The 26,948-nt window shown below is 34.3% G+C and overlaps 2 protein-coding genes and 1 long non-coding RNA gene across 6 annotated transcripts in view; 2 read left to right on the top strand and 1 right to left on the bottom strand.

Annotated features, from left to right (window-relative positions):
• Nucleotides 1-6,450: 6,450 nt before the first annotated feature.
• LOC123868644 lies at nucleotides 6,451-23,111 on the top strand. Of its 2 annotated transcripts, XR_006796697.1 has the most exons (3): nucleotides 19,854-19,864; nucleotides 22,762-22,766; nucleotides 23,040-23,111. It is a non-coding gene; the product is annotated as an uncharacterized LOC123868644 (long non-coding RNA). The 2 variants fall into 2 exon arrangements; XR_006796696.1 differs by lacking the exons at nucleotides 19,854-19,864; nucleotides 22,762-22,766 and adding an exon at nucleotides 6,451-6,461.
• Nucleotides 8,465-9,607, top strand: LOC123868643. Of its 2 annotated transcripts, none has more exons than XM_045911173.1 (2): nucleotides 8,465-8,562; nucleotides 9,046-9,607. In XM_045911173.1, the coding sequence occupies exons 1-2, from the start codon at nucleotides 8,532-8,534 to the stop codon at nucleotides 9,555-9,557; spliced, it is 543 nt and encodes a 180-aa protein (XP_045767129.1). In that variant the 5' UTR covers nucleotides 8,465-8,531; the 3' UTR covers nucleotides 9,558-9,607. The 2 variants fall into 2 exon arrangements, with proteins under 2 accessions (XP_045767129.1, XP_045767128.1); XM_045911172.1 differs by having other exon boundaries at nucleotides 9,025-9,607.
• LOC123868641 (peroxidase) overlaps nucleotides 21,751-26,948 on the bottom strand; it is a 64,048-nt gene continuing 58,850 nt past the window's right edge. The window contains exon 13 of one of the 2 annotated variants that reach the window (XM_045911170.1): nucleotides 21,751-22,600. In XM_045911170.1, coding sequence (XP_045767126.1) covers nucleotides 22,531-22,600 — 70 coding nt within the window. In that variant the 3' untranslated portion in view covers nucleotides 21,751-22,530. The remainder of the gene's footprint in view (nucleotides 22,601-26,948) is intronic. The other variant, XM_045911168.1, reaches the window with a different exon arrangement.

The raw sequence follows: 26,948 nt of genomic DNA, 5'->3' as shown, positions 1-26,948 counted from the left end.
GTTGTGGGGTTTGAACCGCCGACCTTTCGGAATTCAGTCCGCTCCTCAACCGTTGAGCTATCGAGGCTCTTTTACTGATAGATAGCTATATTACCTCCACTTTAAATTATTATATCAGACGGACGAAGTTTAGAAAGGAAAAGATCTAGTATAAACCTAATATTATAAAGCAAGAAATTGAAGTTTGATTGCAATTCAAAGACTGGAGGTTTTGCATGTAGGTTTTATGTATAGGTATAGCATAGACGCCCACCTAAAATAGACTTTCAGAAAATCTTTCCAAGCGAAGAATTAGTAAAAAATAAAAGCAATCAAAAGATAAAGCAAAAGGGATCAAGAGAAATTTTATAATGACTTTCTTTTCTAACTTCTGTGGGGCTGATTCTGTTGAAGACGAACTTTTCCGGTATTTTAACTTTTATATTTTAGTTAGATGAGTGTTTTCAGATTAAGTCTGCGGCCCAGGCGGTAGCGGGTGCGTGAAGATAATATTTACAAGAAGTTGGATGGAAGATGCGCGGACGCTTCGGTTCCAATGGGGATGATGCCTATGTCAAAAATAAATTATTTCTTAGTAATTATTAAATAGAGTGTATTCCGAAATTCGTAAAATCCACATTCGATGCTAGTTTTAAGTTTGCTAACCATTTTAAATAATCGATTCAAACTAAAAAAGTACGTAAAATTACGTCAAATGTTATGACGTCACATCTGTGAATTTCATACAAGCTCCCATGCTAAGCGAGTGGTTTTGACGTTTGATAAAAAGTCGCTGATTTGACTAGTAGTCATCATCCCTATTGAGAGTGGATCGGAGAGCGGTCGTCCGCGTGGATTTACGTTTTTCAAAATCCCGCGGGTATTCTTTGATTTTCCGGGATAAAAAGTAGCTTTTGTGTTTATCCAGGGTGTAATCAATGTCCATTCCCAGTCAAATCCGTCGAGTAGTTTTTGCACGATTGAGTAACAAACATCCAAACATCCACACTTTCACATTAATAATGTTAATAGGATTTATCTCTACTGTTTAATAGTGTTGAAAGTTTAAACTACAGCTAAACACAAAGCTAATAATGCAAGCAAAGTGTATGTGTATATGCATAAACACAGTGTTTGTATGTGCTTCTTGTTTGTGTCCGTAAAATAATACCGTTACCTACGTTATTGTTTAGGTAATTTGAACTAAAACGACCGATGTTACGAGTATGTGGGCTTATGTTTCGGGATCTTGGATGTTATTAAGCTTGGAAATTCCGAGCTCTGTGTTACACGCAGACCAAGTTTATTTTGGCCATACGAGTATATGGCACGAAGTGATTTACTTACCTACATATAAATCGACATCAAATTCTAAAATTAGTGATCCCCCATGGGGTGTGACTCTAACTGATCCCTTCTCAGACCGCAAATTACCTTAAAATGGGTTAAACTATAGCTATATCCTATAAGTTATGGTACCTAAATAATTTTTTTAGACATTTATTACATTCCTTCAATACACTAATATGATATTGGCAAAAAATTGGTGCGACGTTAACGATATGGAAATTGGTGTACGGAATAAATTTACCGAAAAAGTTTTTTGTACTAGAATCTTGATGAATATGTTATTAAGTTTTGGGGGCTCTGATAAAAAATAACTTTTTTGGATGACATAGACTAAATACAGGCCAGGCGAGGCGTTAATAATTTTAAGTGTAGGTAGGTAACTTGGTTCCTTTCTCCTCCGGAGATCAGAGATCTGTTATCTCCGTTTCAATAAAAGTTAATAAAGGTAGTTATCCCAGGTCGTTTTATGGTCCCAAGTCAAAATCTTCAAAACCTCAAAAGACTGACGTCTCTACAATAATAAAATCGAATTAGGTATCTATGATTCTAAAGGTACAAAATAATCTTTCTCTGGATCGTATTTACCATGACTGAGGGTCGCGATTAAAACATAATGGTAGGGGTTTTCTAATTTCTAGGTATAATAATGCATGCGGTGATCTTACAGATCCGCGTAAGAGTGCAATTTCAACTCTTGAGTTTAGATGACGATCATTATTATTTGTTAGTGATGATAAGCGGGGTGGTCTCCAAGACACAGAGGAAACAAATAAATTGAAGGACCTTTGAAATCGGTCACCCACCTGGTTACCGACTTGGACGTTAACGATGTTTAACGACCAGGCGCCGCTGTCGCAACTAAACCATATGCTTTACATAATATATGGGTATATTTGCATATATGGGTTTACTTAACTAAGTAAAGAGTATCTACAATTTTCAACCCCTAGGTCCTAAGTATAGATATATGAATCTTAATGCGAATTAGTACTTATAAGTTGAATTATATTTAATAATCTAATAAATATTTGTGCATAGGAAACGGTAAAATATAATGGACTTTTGCAACCTATGACGTTAACCATATTTTCTCAAATAAACTTTTTATAAATGCGAAATTGTGTTTATTCGTCGTCTTATTGGTTTGTCCGTCAATCAAGCCGTAATTTGACCTGATTTTTGAAGGATAAAGTTAAAGAACTGGAGAATGACATAGGCTACTTTTCATCCCAGAAAATAAGAGGTATCTGCCTCGGTATTTTAAAAATAACTAAATCCACGCAAGTACTTGCGACAAGTAAGTCGCAAGTATTAGGTAGTACAATATACACCTGTTATTTTAACAAAAAGAAAAATACCTCCAACCTTCGACGCCGAGGACGTTTTCTTTATTATCCTTAACTTGCATTTGATTGCTCCCCTAGCGCTCTGCTGACAAGGGATAAATCTTTTTAAATTGGAATCAACGAGTCGTATAAATTCTCTTTCTTTTTGCGTCGTGATCCTCATTGTTGAGGGTCATGACCAAAGATTGGGTTGGAACCATTGATCCATTGATCATAATGGTAGAGCTGCCATTTGAAGTTCTCAAATATTTCGATTGAGGGCAGCTTCTAACGGTTTTTCGTCGTCGCTGTTCTTAGATAGTCGTGTTCTTTCACAGTTAGCTTCGGATCCTCAATCGGAGGATTCTGCAGCTGCCGAAATTATTCGTCGATCGTCCTATAGGGATAATATTCTAAGGGGTTCAGATACGATTGAATCAGCTACTCGGCTCCAAAACGCTTTTCTCTCTGCGTTTCAGTAGAATCTGGTTTCCAAACCGATCGATGGTGGAGTTATGACATTACCTAAGTAACACAAGCTATCCTACATGATAAATTGCTTGAGTTCGAAATATTACTAAAGTCCTCTTAAGTTGGTTATTCCGAATTTAGGTAGGTAAGTAGCTACTCGAATTTAACTTGAGGACCAAATGACGATCTTCTATAATTTGGAAGGAGTGTACCTACTACGTTTATATGAATGAAGAATTGCAATCTCACGATTTGTGCCTTGTTAATATTTCATAATTCATTAGGTATAAGAATATAGATAGGTATCTATTAAAAAGCTAATCTTAGCTAGGTACAGTCAGCAACAAAGTCAGTCGCTTGTACTGGCGGGTGCAAACCTAGCTTTGTTCCTGACTGTACTAAATTAACAAGTAATTATGGTAAAGCTTAGTTATTCCACGATTCAATTAAAATTTATCGCCTTCCGGGATTTTCTATCACGGCCCCGTAAATGAGCAAGTCCTTTAATAGATTCATCGAATCGCATCAAATTATTATTAAGGAGTCAATTAATAGGTTAATAGGGTTCCCTTTCCCATCCCATAGACTCTTCAAAATAATGATTTCGTCCGTGAACAAGATATACGGCTGACCCATTTTTGCCTTTAACCTGTTTTTTCTAATTTAAAACTCACCTAAAATACGAGTGAGAGGTCCAATTCTCCAGAAAATTCGGCACGTACTCGCAGTTGAGATCTTTTATTTTAATGATTACACTAATTTTAATACATATTATATAATTATATTGAGTACTGACACTAATTTATTATTTACTTATTATCTATCTACATACACAATTAGGGAGGTATAATAATCACACTATCACACTAATATTATAAAGGCGAAAGTTTGTATGTGTGAGTGTGTGTGTGTGTGTATGTCTGTTACTCCTTCACGCAAAAACTACTGGACGGATTGGGTTGAAATTTAGAATGGATGGATTAGCACATAGGCTACTTTTTATCCCGGAAAATCAAAGAGTTCCCACGGAATTTTAAAAAACTACATCCACGCGAACGAAGTCGCCGGCATCAGCTAGTAACTCATAATTCTATAAAATAATTTAATGATTTATATATATATATAATGTTAATGATAATGATAATCATTGAACCGGTTATCTTGTACTGATTTACAGCTTTGATGGTTCCAAATGAGTTTAGGTGATATTGTGAAATGGTGATAGTAAAAAGATTACCTTGCTATTCTTTGTGGGCTTTTTAACAGACCAGGGCGCGTTTGGAATTCTCGTAGCTTTAGTTTTAAGGTGCATAAGACGGGTCTGACCGCGAAATTCAAATTTAATTTGTTTTTTCACTTGCGTTTTGATTGCGCCAATGGCAGTATCATCCTCATAGGTTTATATAAAAATCTTTAGTTGAAAGGGTCCAGTTTAAGGTATTGACTAATTAATTTGTAACTCATGTCAAACTCATTATTTTGACTAATTCCTTAAACTGAACACTTTCAAGTTAAAGATTTTTATGTAACCCTGTGAAGATGATACCTACTGCCATTGTCTGAATTAGAATGCCATAAGCCTACTTCGTCATATTTATTTACAAATTGTGAAAAACCAAAAGTTTAAGTTTATTATTAGTTTGTTTTACGAATTCCAAAATTGACAATCAAAAGTGTACAATGGGCATTTTGAAGTTTAAAATAAGCGAATACAGGGACATTCAATGGAGAGTATGCCACCTACCACTCAATAATTCGTATAAACTGGTTCACTCACAATAAATATAATTGAAAAACGTGTGCGCAAAAGCATAAACAATTATCTATCTTCAATTAAATATCTTCTTCATTTTAGCTATTAGCCCAGTTTAGGCTAAACACCTTTTATATTCCGCCATTCTATAGAGATTTTAAAGCCACAGCATAGATTTACGATATATATCGTAAAATTGTGGCCACAGTGAGCTCTGCTATCAGTCCCAAAGCCTAATAGGTATAAGTACTCAAAAAACTTCAGACCGTAAAACCTTAAAGTATTACTCTTTTAGTACAATTTAATGAATAAAACGGCTTTGTAGTTTGTTGTAAACGTGATACCTCATACCATCTTGAGCTCTAGATTTATGAGAAAAGATTTAGCGTTTTTTTATGCTAGAGTTTCTTAGAACTTAGCATTAAAAAGATTTTGTTTTACATAATATCTAGGAAATTATTAAAGTCGAATAATTATTGTGTAATAAAAAGAATTTATTAGTCTCATAAAGGCAATAAATCTTCCGTTTATAAGAAAATGTATCAAGTTTTCATCGAAAAAATCTGTTTCTAGAAAGAAATAGCGTAATAAATATAATGTAATTGATGAATATCATATTCCTTCACGCAATGTACTGAAAAATACTACTAAATGAAAAATCTTGGATTATAAAAGAAATCTATTCGAAATTTTCTTATACCTAACGGATTTATATGGATGGGTAACTCAAAGTATAAACTTTAGAGATTGTTGGCAGTGGCACTTCATAAAAGCTCTGCCTACGCAAAATATTGCTTGTAACCAGTTGGAGACAGATTTTCCATTTTATGTTATCTACTTAATTGATTTTATTTTTTATTCGAAAACAAACAGAACCTACTAAAGACAGCTAAAAATAGATAAAACTTAGACCAAAAAGCTTTCAATTAGATTTATCTATGACACATAATACAACTGTTTTTATAGATCGCATAACTGTGCACATACTTATTGTAAAAAATAGTACAAAAATATTTTAGTAAAAAAATATTTTTAAAAATGAGTAAATTAAAAGCTAATCAATTTTACTTCAACATCTTTTACTTCTCCTACTCAAACCACCTGCGTACGTTACTTCTGTAAGGCCTTAGTAGCCTTACTTCTTTACTAATTTAATATCATTATTTTATTATTTGAAGCTGTGATAGTCTAGTGGTTAGGATGTCCCAATCCGAGGTCGAGGGTTTGATTTTGAGCACGCACCTTTATCTAATTAATAAAATAATAAAATATTTTTATTTTCAGACAATCATAACAATGTCGTTTGCTTGTGGTCTCTACACTAGGTAACATGTATCGCGGCGACCATGTTTGACTTCCTAGAAGATTTCACAGAGGACTAGGAGAGTTCCTTTTGCGTACATAATATTTTATACCTTATACAATTTTATATAATATAATATTATTTTAGATACGAAATTACAAATATGTATAATGAGGTTAGGTGTAATAAATAAATAAAAAAATATATATTTGTTACTATATGTTACATATTACTTTAGCTTGATAATATGAGTGTCCTTATATGTTAATGTTTTTAATAAGTTTGTGATAGTATCAGTTGTCTGTTTTATCGTGAGGTTACAAGACTTCGCAACAAAGTTGTAGATTTTAGCATCAACATAAGGTGTGAAACGTCTAGCAAAAGCTGTTTTCGCGACTGGGAGAATGACTTTAGCTATTCTTTTCCTAAAAATTTTGTCTACATTTGGTGATTGGAGTAGCTGTTTGTGTCTTAGTATATAGCTGTTTTTAGTATGAAAAGTTGTCGAACTGTTAGCACTCCACTGTCTTTGTAAAGTAAACTTTCAGAGTTATGTGCGTTTTACCTAATTAAATATCACTTACTTTAACGGTGAAGGAAAACATTGTCAGGAAACCTACATGCCCGAGAGTTCTCCATAATGTTCTCAAAGGTGTGTGAACTCTGCCAATCCGCACTTGGCCAGCGTGGTAGACTATGGCCAAAACCCTTCTCACTCTGAGAGGAGACCCGTGCTCTGTAGTGAGCCGGCGATGGGTTGATCATGATGATGATTGTACTATCATGATAAGTGGACGTATTGCTACTACCCATGTTATAAATGCGAAATATGGAAATATATACATGTTTATTAATTTGTAGGCTTATGTTATAAAAAGTTAATGAAAGTAACCCAAAAAAATTAGTTTCAACAGTGCGTATTCGACAGCTGTGTTAGACAGACACAATGTAATATAAGCTTTTGTCCTCTCCCGAATTGGGACACTGCTATACAAAGGATTTCCTTATTTTTACGAAAGTATGCGATGTAGATACATGCCCCGAACATAATTTCTTTTTATTTACCAAGCTACTATTCTTTATAGGAGTAGGTAGGTACTGTTGTGTTTTTACTGTAAATAAATGTGTATATTAAGTAGATGAATTTTTGTTTTTGTTAACGACCACTATATATATTTCTATATAATACAAAAATATATATTTCAAACCTACGTTTTCCATTTTTTTTAGAGGGAGGCTTTGGCCGTTGTTAGCTACTTACCACCATAGTGCTAATTCCGTCATATTATACTCTATCATCATTTACAACATATCTAACAATCAACATCAAGGCTAACTTGACAATTTTTTTAAACAAAGCCAGATCTGAGTTTGGGAATATCCATACTTTGTGAATTTGCCTCTTTAACGTCTTTATCGCACCCTTGAGGCAGAGTTGAGCACCAAGTAAGATTTAAAAAAAAAATCGGAAAGCAATCATCTTACAATAGAGACATAAAATGGAGAATTTCCACCGTAGACCGACCGATTGATCGTTTTATAACCGACCGAATTTTGGCCACGGAACGGGTAGTCTCCACAGAGTCTAGCTACTCGTATTTACGCGGGATATTATAATAGCGCAAAAGTCTGTACTTTTTAATAATGAAAATTTTAAATAAGGGCTTGTATAAAATCAGAAATAAGTTATGTCTAAGTATATAAAATCATAAATACGTAACGCTTAAAATACTGTCTTGATTCAGTCTAAAGTCATAATCAAAATGCCGTGGGTTATTACTAGTTCTTAATCTAAATCTACACCCAATCAAAATTCAGTAATTATATTCTTGGAATATATCTAGTTGCCTGTTGATGAAACCACGGGTCGAATCTGGTCAAAGATATCAATGAACCCCGGTGATGGAAACTATGATATGAAAGAAATACAACGGATTAATGTTATTTTCAATATTGTATTTTCAGAAAATCAGAGAAATCTCACTAAGAGAACCTTATTTGAGGTAAGACAATTTTCGTAGTCCCCTAGCTATCATCTGTTATTTCAATGCATTATTGCTATAGAAGTGAAAATTTTGAATTAGGAAAATAGCAGTGGTTTTTGTTATTTCTTAGGTGTGTGAAGTCTGCCAATCCGCATTGGGCCCAGCGTGGCAGACTGTGGCCTAAACCCTTCTCACTCTGAAAAGAAACCTCTGAACCCTTCTCACTCTGAGATATATGCTAATTAAAAATTAAAATTAGAAAATTGAACTGTAATTACATGCAGTGAAGTGTAAATTACTTAGCACACTGTTTAATAGCCTAGAAAATTAGTATTATTTTTACGCACAATGCGTTATAACAACTCATGATGAAATTGAAAATAAGTACAATAACATGTAAGTATCGAAATATTTAATACTAGATGATTGCCCGCGACTTCATTAGCGTAGATTTAGGTTTTAAAAATCCCATGGGAACTCTTTTATCTTCCGGGATAAAAAGTTGCCTATATCAATTTCTGAGACGCAAGATACCTCTGTACCTACCGAATTTCGTATAAATCGGTTAAGCGGATAGGTCTTTAAGAATTCCTTGGGAACTCTTTAGTTTTCTGGGATAAAAAGTAGCATATGTCCTTTCCAGGGATTTAAGCTAACTTTGTACCTTTCATCATAATCGGCGAGACTGTTGGGCCGTAAAAAGCTAGCAGGCAGACCAATGAGACAGACAGACAAACTTTCGCATTTATAATATTAGTATGGAAGTATGAATTAATAAAGTTAATTACACTAGGTAGGATAATAACATTGATTGATCATCATTTTACTCTTGTAATTCATTTCAATAAATATTTCCAGTGATATTTTGTATTTGCGCAGGGATACAAGTCAGTGGTAAAAGTATTTCAATACAGATTGATTCTGATGACCTATTGAAAGTTTTGAAAGGATTGCCCGGTTTAGAAGTCGGCAATTATCGAAAAATTCTCACCGCTAGACGTGAGAATTTTAGCAAACAAGCCTACAACAATCCTTATCATCCTGAAGACGACAATATGAGTGAAAAAGAGATTCCTTTGTTTAATTCAAACAAATATTTGAAAAAATCAAGCAAACTTGGGATTACAGGTCAAGAAAATTCCCGTCTTGAAGCAAAAATTGACAATGAGAATAAAGCCTTTTTTAAAGATAGAAATGCAAGGAATATACTACTCTCTAATGAGAGTAGAAATGATAGTAAAGAAGATGAATTAACGGATCACAATATCATTGAAAAAAATAAAAATCAAGACGAAAAATTTAATTTAACGGAAAACATAAGTAAGATTTTTAAAGACCAGGAATTAAAACCTTTGAAAAGAAGATATGAACTAATAAACACCAGACAGTAAAAATGTTAAGTATATCGTATATCATAATATATTTTAAATCCTGAATCTGATTTAGATTATGATTTCCCAAGAAAATTACCTGATATTTTATGTAGGACAGATAAATTATACGGTAAGTCTTTTCTCACTATGTAACTACATAGTAAGTGATTATTAAGTAATATTATCTTATTTACCTACACAAGCATTGTCTCATAAATGGCAATGGACAATTCTGTGGATAATATTGTATTAGAGACTACAGTTAAGGCTGTATAGTAAAGTTGCCTTGAATAATAAACCAAAGTAGGCATACACTCTAACAGTGTTATAATAATCTGTAAATAAAAATGTGACTCATGATGCCACTACAACTGGCTAGTAATCCTTATACAATAAATAAAATATTATACAACGTGTCCCAAAATTCAACGATAACTTGATACCAGAGGGTGGACTACCATGCCTACCCCAGAAAAAAAAGAAAAAAAAATATATCTCGCCTTTCTTTTTAGTAATTAAAAAAAAAACTTCGAAAATTGACATTAAGATATTTTTACCTACTATGAGGACAATTTTTAATATTTTTTTGGTTTTTTTTTTGTATAATTTGAACTACCTACGTTCTAGAACGATCAAAAATTAATTATTAAATTTTATTTAAAAAATAACAAAATTTAATTAATTAAATTAGATATTTAAAATTTAATACTCAAAAAAAATTTGTTAAACCTCAATTCTCCAGATTGCAGCTATAAAGACAATTAATACAATTTATTGTGGTACGTATTCAAAGTTTCTATAGAGTCTTCAATAAGAATTTCTTATGAGCTATAAATCACTGTCGATATTCTAACAGCAAATAACAAATTCATGATTTACCGTTCAACTAGCGAGTGAGTATTTATCTAGTAACAGTCCAAAAATATTTTGATAAATGTGTTATTTTACTATGTTACTTTGACGCCCTAACTATACTATAAAAAAATGTTTTGGAATAAAGTGTGTCCCGTCGGCAAATGCTTCTTCATGACGTCAACACTTGTATGTATAAGTTGTGCTAATGAAGCTATTGGACAAACAAATTATATTTATCTACTAGCTTACATAATACAACACACACTAAGCGATGTTGATGCTTAGGGAAATGCGTTTTATTTACATCGTCGCGTTTCAGAACGCTTCTAACGCTCCAATCTGTGAAGTTCAAATTTTTACGGTGTCAAGTTTTTTAAATGAGCTACGCTAGAAAACTCACAGTTATACAAAAACGGTGTCGGAATGCTCAAATTTTAGTCTGGGCCATATTAGTGCAAAGATGGCATTATTTTAATCCTATATTTTATAGTCTCCTTATCAACTATTGTACATTCAAAAAAGGGTTTGAAAGAACAAAATCCAAAGAAGGGATCAGGTCACGTTATAAAAACGAACCAACAGAAGGTTATTGCCTTCTTAGCGTCAACAGGGGTGATTTGTAATGTTTTGAAAAAGCAAAAGTGGTTTGCATATACAATTTGTTTGTCTATCAATTCACCAGCAAAAGTTATCAAATCCACACAGCTTAGGCATTCAGTTGGTACCTTGCAGCATCAGGATTGAAGAGTTGGGACATGGAATACAATAACAAAGTCTATGCACGGCATTTACAATATTATTTCACCGGAAACATTCTCTGAATCTCTATGGGTTTTTAGCGGTTATCTCCAGAAGCCACCATGATCCAAACTTTATAGTGGGTGATCGTTCTTCCTTGTTCCTTGGGGACAATATACGCAGATAAACTTTCAGCTTTTATAAAATAACGAAGGTCTGACCCTCGCGGGCTCTTATATTCATTCAGATATTATAATGTATTGTGACGAAGGGAAACGTCAAGTATATTGAATTGTACGTTGAACTGAACAAGTGAAGATATATTTAACTGTTGTGAAGGGTCGGAAAAGGTCGAATTACAAGGTTTTTTCCTGTTTCTAACCGACTTCAAAACCTCTCTCATACATATTGCTATATTGAATTTATTTTGGTTGTACCTAAGCAAAAAACAGTATGGATAAAGAATTTCTATTTATAACGGCCATATCACTCTTAATCATTGCAAAGTTACCTACCTAGTTTGTATTCTCGCTATATATCTTTGCAAGAGTAGTTTTTTAGTTTTATTTTTACGATACTTTTTTATTGTTTACCATGATTATTGATTAAGGTGCCCACGCACTCGAACTGAACTGCAGCTGAACTTCTCTCCAGCCGCGACTTCCTTAGCCTTCTCGCTACAAACGTAAACCCTCCAGTGAGAGGATTTTCGAGAATTCCATCCAAACGAAGCCGGGGTGGATTAGCTAGGGGGTTGACAAGAAACACGTTTCTGCACAATGCTTCAGAGCAAACATATAACGATATAAAACAAAGAACGCTGACAAACGGTTGAAGATCTTCGGAGACGTGGAATTATTACGTGGGAAAGGCTTTACGGTCTGCGAACGGTCAAGAGAAACGCGCACGTCTTGTTTGCTGACTAAGCAATTTTGTTATGTACATTGTACATTATTATATTACATTTGAAAGCTTATATCAGCTGTATTAAATTTGACTGATATGATTTATATCGATCAAAATCAGTTGAGTAAACGGATGATATTTTTTAAATTTTCCGTTTTCACGTGTTATTTTCTGGGACGAAAATCTCTGTCCATACCCGGAACACAATGTAATTCTTAGAAATTTCTACCAATATTTCATCAAAATGGGTTAAACGGATGCTTTTGAATTCCCTGTTTTCCTGTGGGAACATGTTATTTTTTCTGGGACAAAACGTAACCTATGTCCGTCTCTGGGATATAATTAAACTCTGTACCCATCAAAATCGGTCAAACGGATGGGCTGTGAAAAACTAGCAGACTGACAAAAGGCAGACAGGCAAACAGACATGCACACCCTCGCATGTATAACATTAATACTTAATTTACTAATTATATTTAATTTAGGAGTATGGATTTATGCCAAAATAACTTGCGTGTTCAATGTCATTTTTTCATTTAAGATTTATAGGAAGAGTTTGTAGGTACGAAGGTACGAAGTAAGTAAACCACATAGGTACAACTTGACAATAGAGAAAATATAATGCGAAGTTTCAAATAACGAAGTGATTTATCTTACTCTACATTTTATTAATTATCATATCAATATGTATCAGTTAAGTAAAAGAAATTCTTCTTATTTTGCTCAATGAAATTCATTGTAAGCCCTTCTAAGTTTAGTATAGGCACTTAAGCAAATTTATTTTATTTAGAAAAGAACATGAAATGAAATGGCAATTCCGGCAAGGAAGAAGATCACGCAGCGAATTTATTCAAGGCACAAATTGCTATAACTTGATGTACGAGTAAGTGTCCCTTTCAGCGTCCCTGTCCAGTCCCAGCCTACGCTTCGTCAATAGTCAGTCTTCACGTTATCTCACAAAGTAGATTAAGGAAAATCTAAAAGTAATCTAAGTTTTTGAAACGTTAAACTTTTTTAGGTAGGTACACAAGCTTTTGACCGCAAGCTTTATTAATATTCAATTAATTGTAACCCAGTTTTCGGGGGTAAAAAATGTATTCTGCACCTTGGTCTGGGTATTGTGCATTGTGCCTTTGATAAAAATGGTAGAAAGCTGAGAAAGTGGATATAAATAACAAACAGACAACCTCGCGGATTAGTAAAGAAAAAGTATGCATTTAATATTATTCCAACTTCGTTTACTATTTGCATGAATTTTAGCCTTTGAAATACATATACTTATCTCATACCTGCTGGTAGCTGAACATTACAGTGCGGATGTCAGCTGTACTAACAAAACATTATAAAGCTTGTCATTATTACGAGTAGGTACCTATCTGTACTGCAAATTATTTAGTTTAGTTGTGTTAGGTTAGCTCACTGACTAAGTATACGAATAAAAATGCTCGAATTCGTGTTTACTTTCAAATGATACAGTCATAAATTTATGAGTCAGTTGCTAGCTTTAAGACTGCCAGCAAAGTTAAGCTATTTGTATTCTATTTTCATAAATAAATTCTTGTTTGTGGCAGACAAATAAATCTGAAAATGCACCATCTGAGGAGAAAATAATGTTGCAACGAAACGTGCCAAAGATTTTTGAAATAATTCTATGTATTTTTGTCGCATTATATTATAAAGTTTAAATTTAAGTCTAAGTTTGCTCACCAACATAAGTTATTTTGTTATACAAACTCAGATATTAATTTCTGCGCATTCAAACATTCCACTAATAAAAATTTACCAAACGCTGCTACCAATAATAAAGTTTAGGATAAGTTCGGAATGCACACATGTTTGGCTTTTACTACATTATTTGCAATCTTGCCGGAAAGATAGGTATTTGGATTGCTTAAAAGATGCATAAACTACCCTTACTGTAAAAGTACACAGTTGTATGATCTACGTGATTTTTAGGGTTCCGTACCTCTAAAGGAAAAATGGAACCCTTATAGTTGATCACTTTGTTATCTGTCTGTCTGTCTGTCCGTCTGTCTGTCTATTCGTCTGTCCGTCCGTCCTATAGGGTACTTCCCGTTGACCTAGAATCATGAAATTTGGCAGATAGGTAGGTTTTTAATTTTTAAATTATGATAACTATACCAAGGGGGTATCATATGAAAGGGCTTTAGCTGTAAATTCTAAAACAGAATTTTATTAATTTTTATGCATCATAGTTTTTGGTTTAGCGTACAAAATGTCGAAAAAATACTCGAGTACGGAACCCTCGATGCGCGAGTCTAACTCGCACTTGGCCGGTTTTTTCCCTCCCAGAGAGGGAACCCGTGCTTATCGGGCTGGCGAGGCGCGGCGCGCGGCGGCGATGTGTTGAGGTAGTGATTTATATTTTAGTACTTAGGTAGATTAACTAGACACCGTAAAAAGCTTGCGATTCCACCTCAGGAAGGTCCAAAAGTCATTTGTAGGAATGGGTATAATCTTTTTTTTTTTTTTTCTTTGAATCTGGCTTTACTCCGATTAGCCAATGTCAAGTTTGTGATATTTTCAAGTTATTGAATTTATACAAGTATGGACTCCGTCTGCGCCGGCGCCCGCCGACATACGCGCGGCGCCCCTTTAGAGCGCTTCAGGAATGGGTATAATCTTTTATAACAAAATTCCGCAATCAATTATAGACTTGCCTTTACACTAGTTTAAAAAATCTATTAAAACTATTCTCCTGAGAAAAGCGTATCATACAATCGAAGATTATGTAAATGATAACAGAGCGTGGATTTGACGTGCAGTTTGCTCCAGCAATGCGCGGGATTTCAATTACTTTTATATTATATACTATAGGTACATGACATAATATTGTAGGTATGTCAAATCTTTGAAAAGAGCAACCGCCGAGTTTCTTGCTGTTTCTTCTAGGCAGGAAAGGCATTCCAAATCATTTGGAGATGCTCTTGACGGTTCACAAGTAGTTGTAAAAGAATAATTCAATAAAAGTATTTTGAATTTTGATTTTTTTTTGAATTTTGGATAATCAATTGAATAAAGTTCACTATGTAACTGGTTCCACTCTCATAACTTAGAGATATTAAAACGAAAATCTTCGTGGTGTGGTTATTTCATCCATTACCGGAAAATGCATGCGACTCAAGTGTGTGCATGTGTGTGCATTTCATTAAAAAGTGGTTACAACGCGTGTGCGATTCATTATTCCGCCGTTCACGTCAACCTCCGCTTTTACCTGCTCCGTGTAACTAGGCAGGCATGTAGGTATATTAATATGCAGTCGCTACCTTGAAGTTTGTTTGCGAACTGGTCGTACATTTTATGCGCCGCCAGTATCGTATTTTCAGTGTCCTGAGTGGAAGTTTTCAAATTAAAAACGTGATACCCGAATTACATTCATCTTCCTATGATACCCAATATTCTGGAAAGGTAAATTAAGTAGTACTACTTACTTAATCCTTCTATTGTTATATTACGACATTATTTGCCTGTCAATCTGTCAATACATTTTTTTACTACTTGCCTTACAATTAAGGACTAAATTTGCGTATCTAATAAGTCATTTGGATTTCTTTGGACAATTTCAATAATTTACTCATTTAATTTCTTTTCAGCAATCAGCATTTGTTTACCTGTTTTAATATTTATTTTATATACAAAAATTCACAAAAGTATTTTATTTACTCGTTTGGTTTTTTGGTGCTCGTAAGCGCTTACTGGCTTATTTACGTCTATAACTGACGTCTAAAGTCTAATAGTACAAGACTGCAATTCCCGATCTGTTTTTGAAGCAATTTGATTTTCACCATTTTGGCGCTGATAGCATCAGTGAGCATCATGTGAGCGTACTCGGAACTAAATGTTAGTGATGAAATATCTGTCAACACTCAACATAGAACTTTTAACACGAATACCATATTTGAACCCAAAGCAATTTTAAATCACGGAAGGTATCTACGTTCGGTGGGGCTTTGAATCAACAAAAAAATAATTATCATTTTGTATGGCACAATTTTTCCAGCGCACTTGTAGGTGTTATTAAGTATGCCCATTTTAGTGACTTAAATTTAAGCCATAAACATTACAAAGGTGGCTGGCTAGCTTCTTATTTTTTTACATTAAATACTTACTTGTTTCATAATACCTACCCAACCTACCCAAAAACAATATCAAATACAACGAAATCTTAAAAGTTAATAATATATACTTAGTTGTCTTGAAATATAAATCTACTTATTTGTATTTGTATGGGTGCTTCAAGTGTAGGTAAATGTGATAAGGTATTGCGTTTTCGCGTCGAGAGGAAAATTGGAACATCAAAAATATTTACCATGATTCTACGAGCAGTAGGTACAATAACGACAATGTGTGTGTAATGTAGACGTCTATATATACCTACCTACCTAGTTAATAGAGGGTAAACACTATTTTCTGCTCGTATGCGAGCTTTAGTAATATTTGCATTTCAACAACGGTGAATATTTAGCGAGCTGAGAGAGCGAGCTTGCTTTATTAAAGTGAAATTTGTTTGACAGATATTTTTATAGGTACCCAGGATTAAATGTAGAAAGAGAAGACTGGCAAACTGCACTTCGAGGATGGTACACGATGATTGCTAGAAAATATCTAGTGATGAAAATACTTATCTATTACTAAACTTTTTCTATAAAATTTTGAAAAAAAGATAAAGAGGGTTATACGGTGAAATTTATTCAAGAATTCTATTTATTAATTTAAAATATTTCAAAATTTGGTTTGTCTTTATTATAGTAAAGTTTAGCGTACTTTTAAAATGAAATAGCTTTCTTATTACAAAATTGCTAGGATAGGGCAAGAAAATTTAATACTTACTTAAAGAAAATTTTAAACTTTACTAGGTATATTGTAGCCAAAGTTATGAAATATTTCCTTTCTTTTATTAGTTACTTATATGAAATACCTACTAAAGGTATTTGACAATAAAAGGAAAAGTTGACTGACTGACTGATCTGTCAACGCACAGCATAAAGCACTGCGGCTGGACCAGGCTGAAACTTAGCATAAGGATAGATAGGTATCTATATGCTAAGTTTCAGCCTGGTCTTAGGTTTATGACGTAGACGCAATAATTTTAGAAAATTCAGAGGTTTGAAATTAGTGTTGTCCAAAACAAAGTAAAGAATACAAAAAGACAAAGTCGCGGGCTCCAATAACTTAATTCATCCAAGAGTGTCTTCAAATCTAAGTACGTACCTACTTAACGCGCGTGCAACGCGCTTCATCTTGAAGGTGATATTACATATTTCTGAGAAGAGAGTTAATGAAAAATATTATACAGCAATCTTATGACTTCACTTACCAACAAAGCTTTCACTTCTCTAAAGATCACGGAATTATTTCCAAGACTACAAAGGCTTACAAAGTTAAAGCTCCCTCTCATGCAAATGCAGACTTATTTCACTATTCTAATTAAAATACATCTAACGGATTCAATGTGAAATGTTTAAAGGTTTTGTATTGGAACTAAGGTTAACTCACATGTAATAGGTATACCTTCCCTGACACCCTGACACCTTGACAGCTGTCCCACTGGCTTAGCTCAATTAAATATTTGAAAATCCATACTTATATACTTATAAATGTGAAAGTGTGTCTATCTGTCTGTCTGTATGTCTGCTACCTTTTCACGGCCCAACAGTGTAACCGATTCTGACGAAATTTCGTACAGGGTTAGCTTATATCCTTGGGACGGACATAGGCTACTTTTTATCCCGAAAATCAAAGAGTTCCCGCGGGTTTTCGCGGGATGGGAAGACCCATCCACTTAACCGATTTGTATGAAATTTGGTACCGAATTAGCTTGCGTCCCTGTAATCCAAATAGGCAACTTTTTATCCCGGAAAATCAAACAGTTAGAAAATCTAAATCCACGCGGAAGAAGTCGCGGGCATCCTCTAGTTCTTTATAAATCAAGTTATTTAGAAAACTTACGTAGGTATACTTATACGTCATATTGACAGCTGATGACGACAGAATCGGGTAACACGGACTATCGCGGTAATATTAGTTCCAGTCTCGGCGCTTTATTGAAAAACTTGAACAATACTTTCCTTTTTGCGAACTAAACTTTGTCGACGATACGCATATATTCGATTGTCCAAAAGAAAGGACAAAAACCTTTTCTCAATAGGGTTGTCATCATCGAGACGAGAATCTTTACTCACAAAATGAGATCTTGAACAAAATGACTACCTAACAATTTTGATAATCATACGAATTTCAGATACCTAAAAAGATTAGCGATATTACCTATCGAATTACAATTAATTGTACTATGATTCAGGAAGATTAGGTACATATCGGCAATCTTTTTAGGTACTGACCTAGGTAGATACTAATTACTAATAATATCTTAATCATTATTCCTTAGAACGTATATCATAACGCTACTTATTAGCTTCTATGCTTCATCATGGCTTCATCCTGCTGGCACAGAATACTAATTCAGTACTAACGGAAAGCTAAGTTTGGTCGCACGACTTGGCCAGTAAAGTGCTTAGTGCAGTCAAAGTTTCTTACTAGACAAAACCAACCAGATTGGAGTCAGGGAGTTGGACGAGATCCTTTCTTAAGTTAATTAAGCCTAATATCTAGTGTAATGTTTAGTATATTATAGGGAGCCAAAAGAACCTACATCATTTACCTAATGCATAATCAAAGCAGTAGGTATCTATTTAATTAAACTCCTTTAAGTATACCAAATTAATTTCATCAAGTTGTAAAACAGCCTTTTACTGAATATTTTAAGTCCATGTCTTTATTTACAAGCACAGAAATCCAAAATCTATGTTTGCAAGGTAAAAGTTTTTTTTTCTATTATAAAAATTTATTAAAACAATGAACCTTAAACTAAAAACCTTAAAACATATAATATAATAACTAAAATATATTATTAAAAGAAGTCCCTTTAGGCAAGGTTCCGAAGATGCTGGCAGCGTTCCCCCTTTGAATAGCTTTTAAATAAGGTAAAAGTTATTTATTTTGTAACTTAATTTTTAGATTGTTATTAGGTATTATTTTCTAGTCTAGACATTTTAATTTGATAATAATTTCATTTTCGTAAGTAGATGCTTGTTTAGCTAAAACTAAAAAGCTAAGGGAATACTTCTCCAAAGTGGTTCTCTCATAATCATAAACTTACCCCGAACGAAGTTTCCCAAGTATGGCTATTCTAACTTCGTAATAGGATCTATAGGGTTACTAAATACTTAATAGCTTAAAATTAAGCTGCTAAATGACCATGAGTCTTTATTGAGTAGAAATATTATCTTGAATGACATTTACTTTTCGTGCCAATAGCAATGTAATTATCTATGTATCAAAATGGTTCGGATTTGCCAAAATTATACAATATTTTCCGTCTGTTTCACAGTTAGGTCGTAAATAATTGATTCTTATATCATTGATTTTTGCAATAATACTTATTCTCTCTTGCACTCTGCTTTGAATAAGGGTAAGGGCTGCCGTCAACAACCTACAACAAGTCCGTTTCCTCAGGTGCTAATCCTAAACGTCCGCTAAGAAGCTTCGTTTTAAAAAAATTGTATAAAACTTCGAATTTCCTCAGCATAATATCCACCATATTCATGTGAATATGGCTACTTTGAAGTTTATCACGGCAAATATTTCTGTCGATTCGTGTGCTGAATGTTACGGAAATGCTGAACGTAGTCTTCTAGACTACAGGCCCATGTTTAAAAATGGGTGGGTCATATGAACCACCAGGTGACGTATACAGGACGATATAAGAGCATAAAATAATAAGTTTCAGCACTATGCCGTCACTTGTAAGCTGTCCAACAGAGTGCTGGTGAGAATTGAAAAGTGCAGGTAGAGTGAGTACATTTTGGTCATATATTTTTGTACGGCATTTTTACCATCGATAGATCCATGAAAAATAATAAGAAAGCGCGCAGTGCCGTAAAAAAATGGTGCGCCACAAAGTCAGTAAATGTTTTGATTTTCTGACAATTTCCGGGGTAAATTTGGTCATTTAATTCTGTACGGCACTAGTTTCATACTGTTTCAATACAGCCTCTAATCCATTATTCCGCAACGCCGTACAAAAATCATGCGACAAGGGGAAAAAATTGAGGGTAGCAACCCCCTCTCTTTCCGTGGTCCGGGGGGTGATTTGAGAAAGTACGGCTTTGGTTCCAAAACATTATCTAGAACTCAAAAGTACTATTAAAAATAATGCCGTAAAAAAATTAGTGTTCATTTGAATGTGTATCAATAATTATCTTAATTTCATGGTATACTTAATTTTTAAAGCTGTAAAATCATTTGACTCTGTACGGCAACTTTTTTTTTAACATGATATTTATATTTTTCCCGTTGACCCGAAGAATCATGAAATTTGGTAGGTAGGTAGGTCTTATAGCATAAGTAAAGGAATAAATCTTAAAACCGTGAACTTGTGGTTACATCACAGAAAAAAAAGTGTTTTAATTTTCAAAATAAGACAACTATACCAAATGGGATATCTATGAAAGGGCTTTACTTGTACGGAACCCTCGTTGCGCGAGTCTGACTCGCACTTGGCCGGTTTTTTAAAATGCCAGATGATCACTTAAAATGATGGACTAATCAATCGCCTGCCCTGATATTCTTACGATAATTTGTTATTCACACACACAAGTCACAACTTTCTTTACGATTTATCCAATTTTCCAGACGATTTGAAAAACACGGTTTGCTAAACTTAACTTAGTCGCTTACGAAGAAGTTACGTTCATATTTATCCCCGTTTTAGCTGCCCTTATCTTATAACATTTGTCCGCTTTGGCATTATTTACACTAGAACGAGCTTCTAGTAAATATTAATCTCAATTCGTAGAAGAGGTCAAAGCCCGATAAGGGCTGCAATATGTTGAGGCTTTCAAATAATTAAAAAACTAAATATTTTATCGTTTCTAAGGAATTTTTTGAAGCTTATAATATTTTATCATAATCTAGGTATCTAAATGATAATTTCTTGTTTTCTATTACTATGAGTAAAAGATAAAAGATACCTTTTCGCTCAAATTGATGAAAAATTATTAATTTTAGTCATTATCAGATCTAGTCAGCATATTTTAATATCAAGTATCTGGATGCTCATTTTCTGTGATTACTATAAACGTTTCTATAATTCTCGTTTAGATGTCATAATAATGAGAACATTTCTAAAAACCACAGTGTACAGTTTTAACTGAGAATGTGATAAATACGGCATCTAAAATGAAATCTTTTCATTGGTATCTAAACTCGAATGTGTTGTTATTTCCTCACTTATTTTATTACCTTTGTGATAACCAAAATAAAAAGCGTTATGATTTTTCTTCAACTTTCATTTAATTTGATTCGAGCTTATTAGGAATACCTAACGCAAATATCGCAAGTTTTAAAGTTTATCACAGTTGGAGGAGTTACAAAATATTTTCCAAAGTACTCAACTTTAAATAGTCATCAAGTTTTGTATGTCAATGCATACAAAACATAATGTCTGTTTTAAAGTTTGGACACTTTAAGTATTGAGACACCCTTAAACAGCGTAAAATAATTTTAGATGTCATCAAATCTATTAAAAGTCAGAAAAAAACTGCATAAAATTGTATTCACACTTTTATTTACATTACAAAATATTTCACTCAAACACTGTTAGTACATAAAGAATAAATACAAAACATATACACAACTTGTTACATACATCAAAAGAAAAGTAAACAGAAGTTTTTTACTAACTTAAGTTGAATATAAAAAGATTAAAAAAATTACAAACTAAATAAAAAGAAATATATTCTTTATAAAGAAGATTTCTCTAAAGTGGTTGCATGTATCCGTTGCATATATATATGCAGCAGAAATGAAACTTCTTGGGTTTATATTCATACCACATTCATAATCTATACAGAGCAGAAAATAATTTTGACAATACATTCCTTTTTTTATCAAAGAATTAAAAAATGCCGTCTACTTTTTTATTTTATGAATAGGTAGGTATTCGAGTTCCGAAATAATTGGGCATTAAAGGTCACGGACAGTACAATATGGAATATCTAAAAGATATCGTCTTTCCTTTGGATGCCCATTTATTCTGTTCTAGGAAAATTTTTGGAGCAAAAAATTAAATGCTGTCATATTCGTTCAATATGATTACTTCCGTCACAAGAGATAATTTTCATAAAATCACTTCCATGTGGCAAATCTAATATATAGTGTTTCTACATGAATAAATAAGTTTCACTTCAAAAATAAAAATAAAATGTGCTTTCAGAAATTATCTACAAAAAATCTACATTTTTTTAATACTGTGGAATAACTACATTATTTACATAAAAGTTTTTCTTTTATACTAGTTATCTTTATCTTTTATACTTTTAACATGGCAACTCGACCGATTTGCATGACACGTTAAACTTAAAATATATTTTATACCCATATAAATAGGTACGCAAGTATTATATGGGCATTAAAAACCGACATCACGCCATAAGCTTAGGTCGATCGTCGGCAACTTTTCACAGGGCACAGGCATGTTCCTGAAAAAAAAAATATACTTAATATAGTATAAAATACAAAAAGTCCGTAAAATTTACCATCATTTTTCAATATTTAGGGTTCCGTAATTAACAACCTTCTTACTAATGTAATATGAAAAGGACAGTTCTAAATTTAATTTATATCTATCAAACCTCGTGAGTTTAGGTGCCAGTCGCGAGCCTATTGTTTATAGCGTGCACTAAAATTTAGAGTATTTAAATGTAGAATTCATGTTTCGTGCTTTTTTTAACCCCCAACCCAAAAAGAGACGTATGTATCTGTGAATCTGTCTGTGGCATCGTGGCTTGATCAAGAGTGTTCTTAGCTATAAATAATCCAAGAAAATCGGTTTAGCCGTTTGAAAGTTATCAGCTCTTTTCTAGTTGCCGTAACCTTCACTTGTCGGGGGTGTTATAAATTTTTAATTTACACTTGTAGCAATAAAAGGAGGAGGATGCAGATACTCTTAATTAAGTTTAGAGAAAGAGAACAGAATCGGCGCTAATATGTTTAGAGTACCTATAAAACAAAAGCCCGTTTAAGTCCGCATATTGTCACAGGTGTAACTACGGAACCCTACGCTATGTGCGGATTGACACGCACTTAACTGGTTCTTTATCCATTAATCTGTTATTTAGGGTTTAGATTTATTTATTTAAGGAATCAAAAGCTTAATTTGTTATAGCCCGCTGAAAAAGTCCTTCCTTTTGATTCCTATTAGTAGTTATATCATGGACTTCCGCAAAGTAATGGCTGCTTCTACACAAAAATTATTTATTCCAAGAATGTAGTGTTGTTCTCATAAATTTGCGTAGGCATAAGCAAATGGTTTTCGAAAAACCATCTAGGTAAATTAGTTTAGTAAAACAAACATAACCGAACGCTCATGTTTTTGTTTTGTTTTATCGCTCGCGTAAACAAGGGAATTAGTATGCTAATTAATATAAGCATGTGCCTTACCTGAAACCAAATGAAATAACAATAAATATTTATTTACGATTAGGAAAAAAAAATTAATAAGTCGGTATTACGATTTATAACATTACTAGCTGATGCTCGCGACTTTGTCCGTGTGAATTTAGGTTTTTAAAAAGCCGTGGGAACTCTTTGATTTTTTAACAGATAGACAGACAGACAAACTTTCGCATTTATAATATGTATGGATGGATTATTAAGTGTTATTATGAGTAAGTCTGTAGGTACGGATAACATGGGATGGGAAATGAGTTCTTTAAGCAAATCGGAGCAAATTTTCACTAGTATTTTACAAAGTTTTGGCACGGTCTTTGCAATCTCCGCGTTTCAGATGTTGTAAATCTTACACGGTTGAAATTTTGCTTGAACGCTTCCGGGAGTTATGGGAAATACGAGTGCCTATGGCGTGGTATTAGAAGTGAGAAATGGTACAGTAACAAAAGGAAGTTACGTAGTCACGCGCATATAATATAATTATTTTATGAGTGTACCTGCCCTACAACAGCCTGAATTATAAAGTGTGGTATCTTGTAGAACTACATGGAAGTACATTGACTCATTCGCTCAGATTTCGGATAAGTACGCAAAAGAGTTTATTTTTTGTACATCTAATTAATATCTAAATCGTGAAATGGTGAATAGCGCTCTGCCGTGGCGTACACACAACATAGTAATATTTCCTTCATAGACCGAGGACCGAGTTGGCGTATAAGTTATAGGTGCATTTACATATTATTCGCCCGAGAGGGCGCGACGAGTGGCGACCCGGGGTGTGAGCTATATTCCCACATATTCTTCTTCGGTCTCCTCGACTTGTAACAAAAGTGGCAAGATTATTCGCAAAATATCTATGACTAGCCGATGCCCGCGACTTCGCCCGCGTGGATTTAGGTTTTTTGAAATCCCGTGGGAACTCTTTGATTTTCCGGGATTAAAAGTAGCCTATGTGCTAATCCAGGATATTATCTATCTCCATTCTGAATTTCAGCCAAATCCGTCCAGTAGTTTTTGCGTGCACACACACACACACACACACACACACATACAAATTTTCGCCTTTATAATTTTAGTGTGATATTCACGGCGAGTGGAACGAATAGCCTCTATGGCGAATATGTAAATACACGGCTATGCATTGACGTGGCACGGGCAACTCCATGTGGTAACGAATAATAGGTACTTAGGTATGTCGGTGCCACACTTCGCCCCTTCTCATTAGGGAGCCGTAACTAACTGTAACCGGGCAGATACAGTTACGAGTACTAATGCCTACTACTATAATAATAGGGTCCTGGACTGTAGTAATAAAATGTTGTGATGTTTGGTATACATGGCATAATATTGTATTAATAGACAAACCACTGACTCTACATTCGAAAAATAAGTCGGTAGTCTATAAAAGCCGGTTAATTTCTGCCGCACGCGCATTGACGGCGTGGCGTTCGACAGTGAAATACGTGAAAAGTGTAATCTGACAGTGTTTTAGGGCTTATCAGGTCACATGAGCTATATTTATCTGTTTTTGGTTTATTTTTGTAATTAATTTTATGTAGAATTGTGATTATTTTGTGTGCTTTATAAAATGAGGTTAGACTGATCCTTTTTCTTTGTTTTTGGTAATTCCTTTGTGAAATAAAAATAAGGTTCGATTGTTTTGAATTGTTTTTTATTTATTTCCGCTTCTGGTTCCTAAAATCAGAAGTGGGATAAAGAACTGCTAGAAGAAAACGCTCACATAAAGAATATCAAAAGGGAACAGGTCTACCCACATTTTAGAATTTTTTATGTTCATTTTCGTGTTTTGGTTCTACGTGTTACGTAAGTACCCTGTGTGTTTTCTTTTAATATTGCCACGAAATAGATCACGTTATTGATTGAAAGATCGATCCAAGGATGGCTCACGTGGCCGGGTTTGCCACAATTCGCGAAACCCGTCACGGGTTAGCTCGCGTTAAGATTGAGATCATATTCGCAAAGTTTTTTGAGAAGTCGAACGCCATGACGCGCCATGATTACTTATCGGGACAGGGAGAATTTTCATGAACTAGGTCCCAATCGACATTGTCATAAGACTCATTATCGTCGGTTACGTTGTTGTAATATACGCTCCCGTAGGTCGAGTTGTGATCGACGATTGTTTCAAGTCGTCATCTTTGTTGCTCACATAATTAGCAAAATACCTCCAATACGAGGAGCCAAAATTGTAACCATAAAAGTTAAATCGAATGGTCAATTTTCATTTGTAAATTTTATTTGTAAAAAGAGTAATCATAATGTAGATGATTGTTTTGTTAAACAATTTTTGCTGCAAGATAGAATAAAGTCAATGTTATTTGCACTGTAGTTTTACCGAGGGTACCTGTAGATATTTTGCTTGACGGTGAATTAATGATATCACTTACGTAATTTATCTGAATCGATTGATAACCATTTTCAGTGTACTCAAACTACCGTATTTTGCATATAACGTATGGGGACCTCCACTACACCACACCACACATATTATTTTACACACACATTCCATTTAGATCAAATTCATCCATATATTTCATTTAAATCATAATTTATATATTTTATCGACAATCTTGTCGATATCGGCAAGCGTCGACCATGCGCCCTCACTATAGGCTGCGCAGGCGCATAGAAAATAATGTAACTCGGCGCGCGGCCACTGCATTGACCTAATTCAGTCGAACCTGGCCTCCGACGCGAAGTGCATGTCGCCTTCCGGCCGATACCACGCGGTCGTGACAATACGGTAACCGCTCACCATAACTGGTGACCCCGACTGCGAAGCCAAACTCGCTCTTGTCACAGACGCATCTGACTTGGCATTGGGTGCCGTGCTACAGCAATATAAAGACAACGCCTGGCAGCCCCTAGCTTTTTTTTCACGGAAGCTTAGCCCTTCACAGCAAAAGTACTCGCCCTATGACCGCGAGCTACTCGCTATATATGAGGGAATAAAATATTTCCGTCATATGCTCGAGGCTAGGCACTTCATAGTCTATACCGACCATAAACCTTTGTGTTATGCATTCCACACACGGAAGAATAACTGTTCACCGCGTCAGTATAGACACCTGGATTTTATATCCCAATTCACGAGTGACATTCGTCACATATCCGGCAAGGACAACGTTGTCGCAGACACTTTGTCCCGTGTAGATGGTATACAGAATCCAGTTGATCTCGAAGTGCTAGCCAAAGCACAATCGGAAGATACCGAGCTTTTGCAATTACTGAATGACGAGTCCTCGCTTCGTTTCGCGAAAAGCAAGGAACCCGGAAGCGATGTCGAATTGTATTGCGACGTAAGCACTGGGACACCCAGACCTTTCGTTCCCATGTGCTTACGTAAGCAAGTGTTCG

This window comes from Maniola jurtina, chromosome 10 (assembly GCF_905333055.1).
Source record: "Maniola jurtina chromosome 10, ilManJurt1.1, whole genome shotgun sequence".
In the NCBI taxonomy this organism is placed as follows: Eukaryota; Metazoa; Arthropoda; class Insecta; order Lepidoptera; family Nymphalidae; genus Maniola; species Maniola jurtina.
Note: the sequence above shows the minus strand (reverse complement) of the source record. Positions and strands in the feature narration are given on the sequence as shown.

Excerpts from the sequence above, each read along its gene's own strand:
- LOC123868643 (XM_045911172.1), top strand. The coding sequence starts at position 8,532 with ATGATGAAATTGAAAATAAGTACAATAACAT. Across the intron at positions 8,563-9,024 it reads GAAAATAAGTACAATAACAT|TGATATTTTGTATTTGCGCA; the intron begins GTAAGTATCGAA and ends AAATATTTCCAG.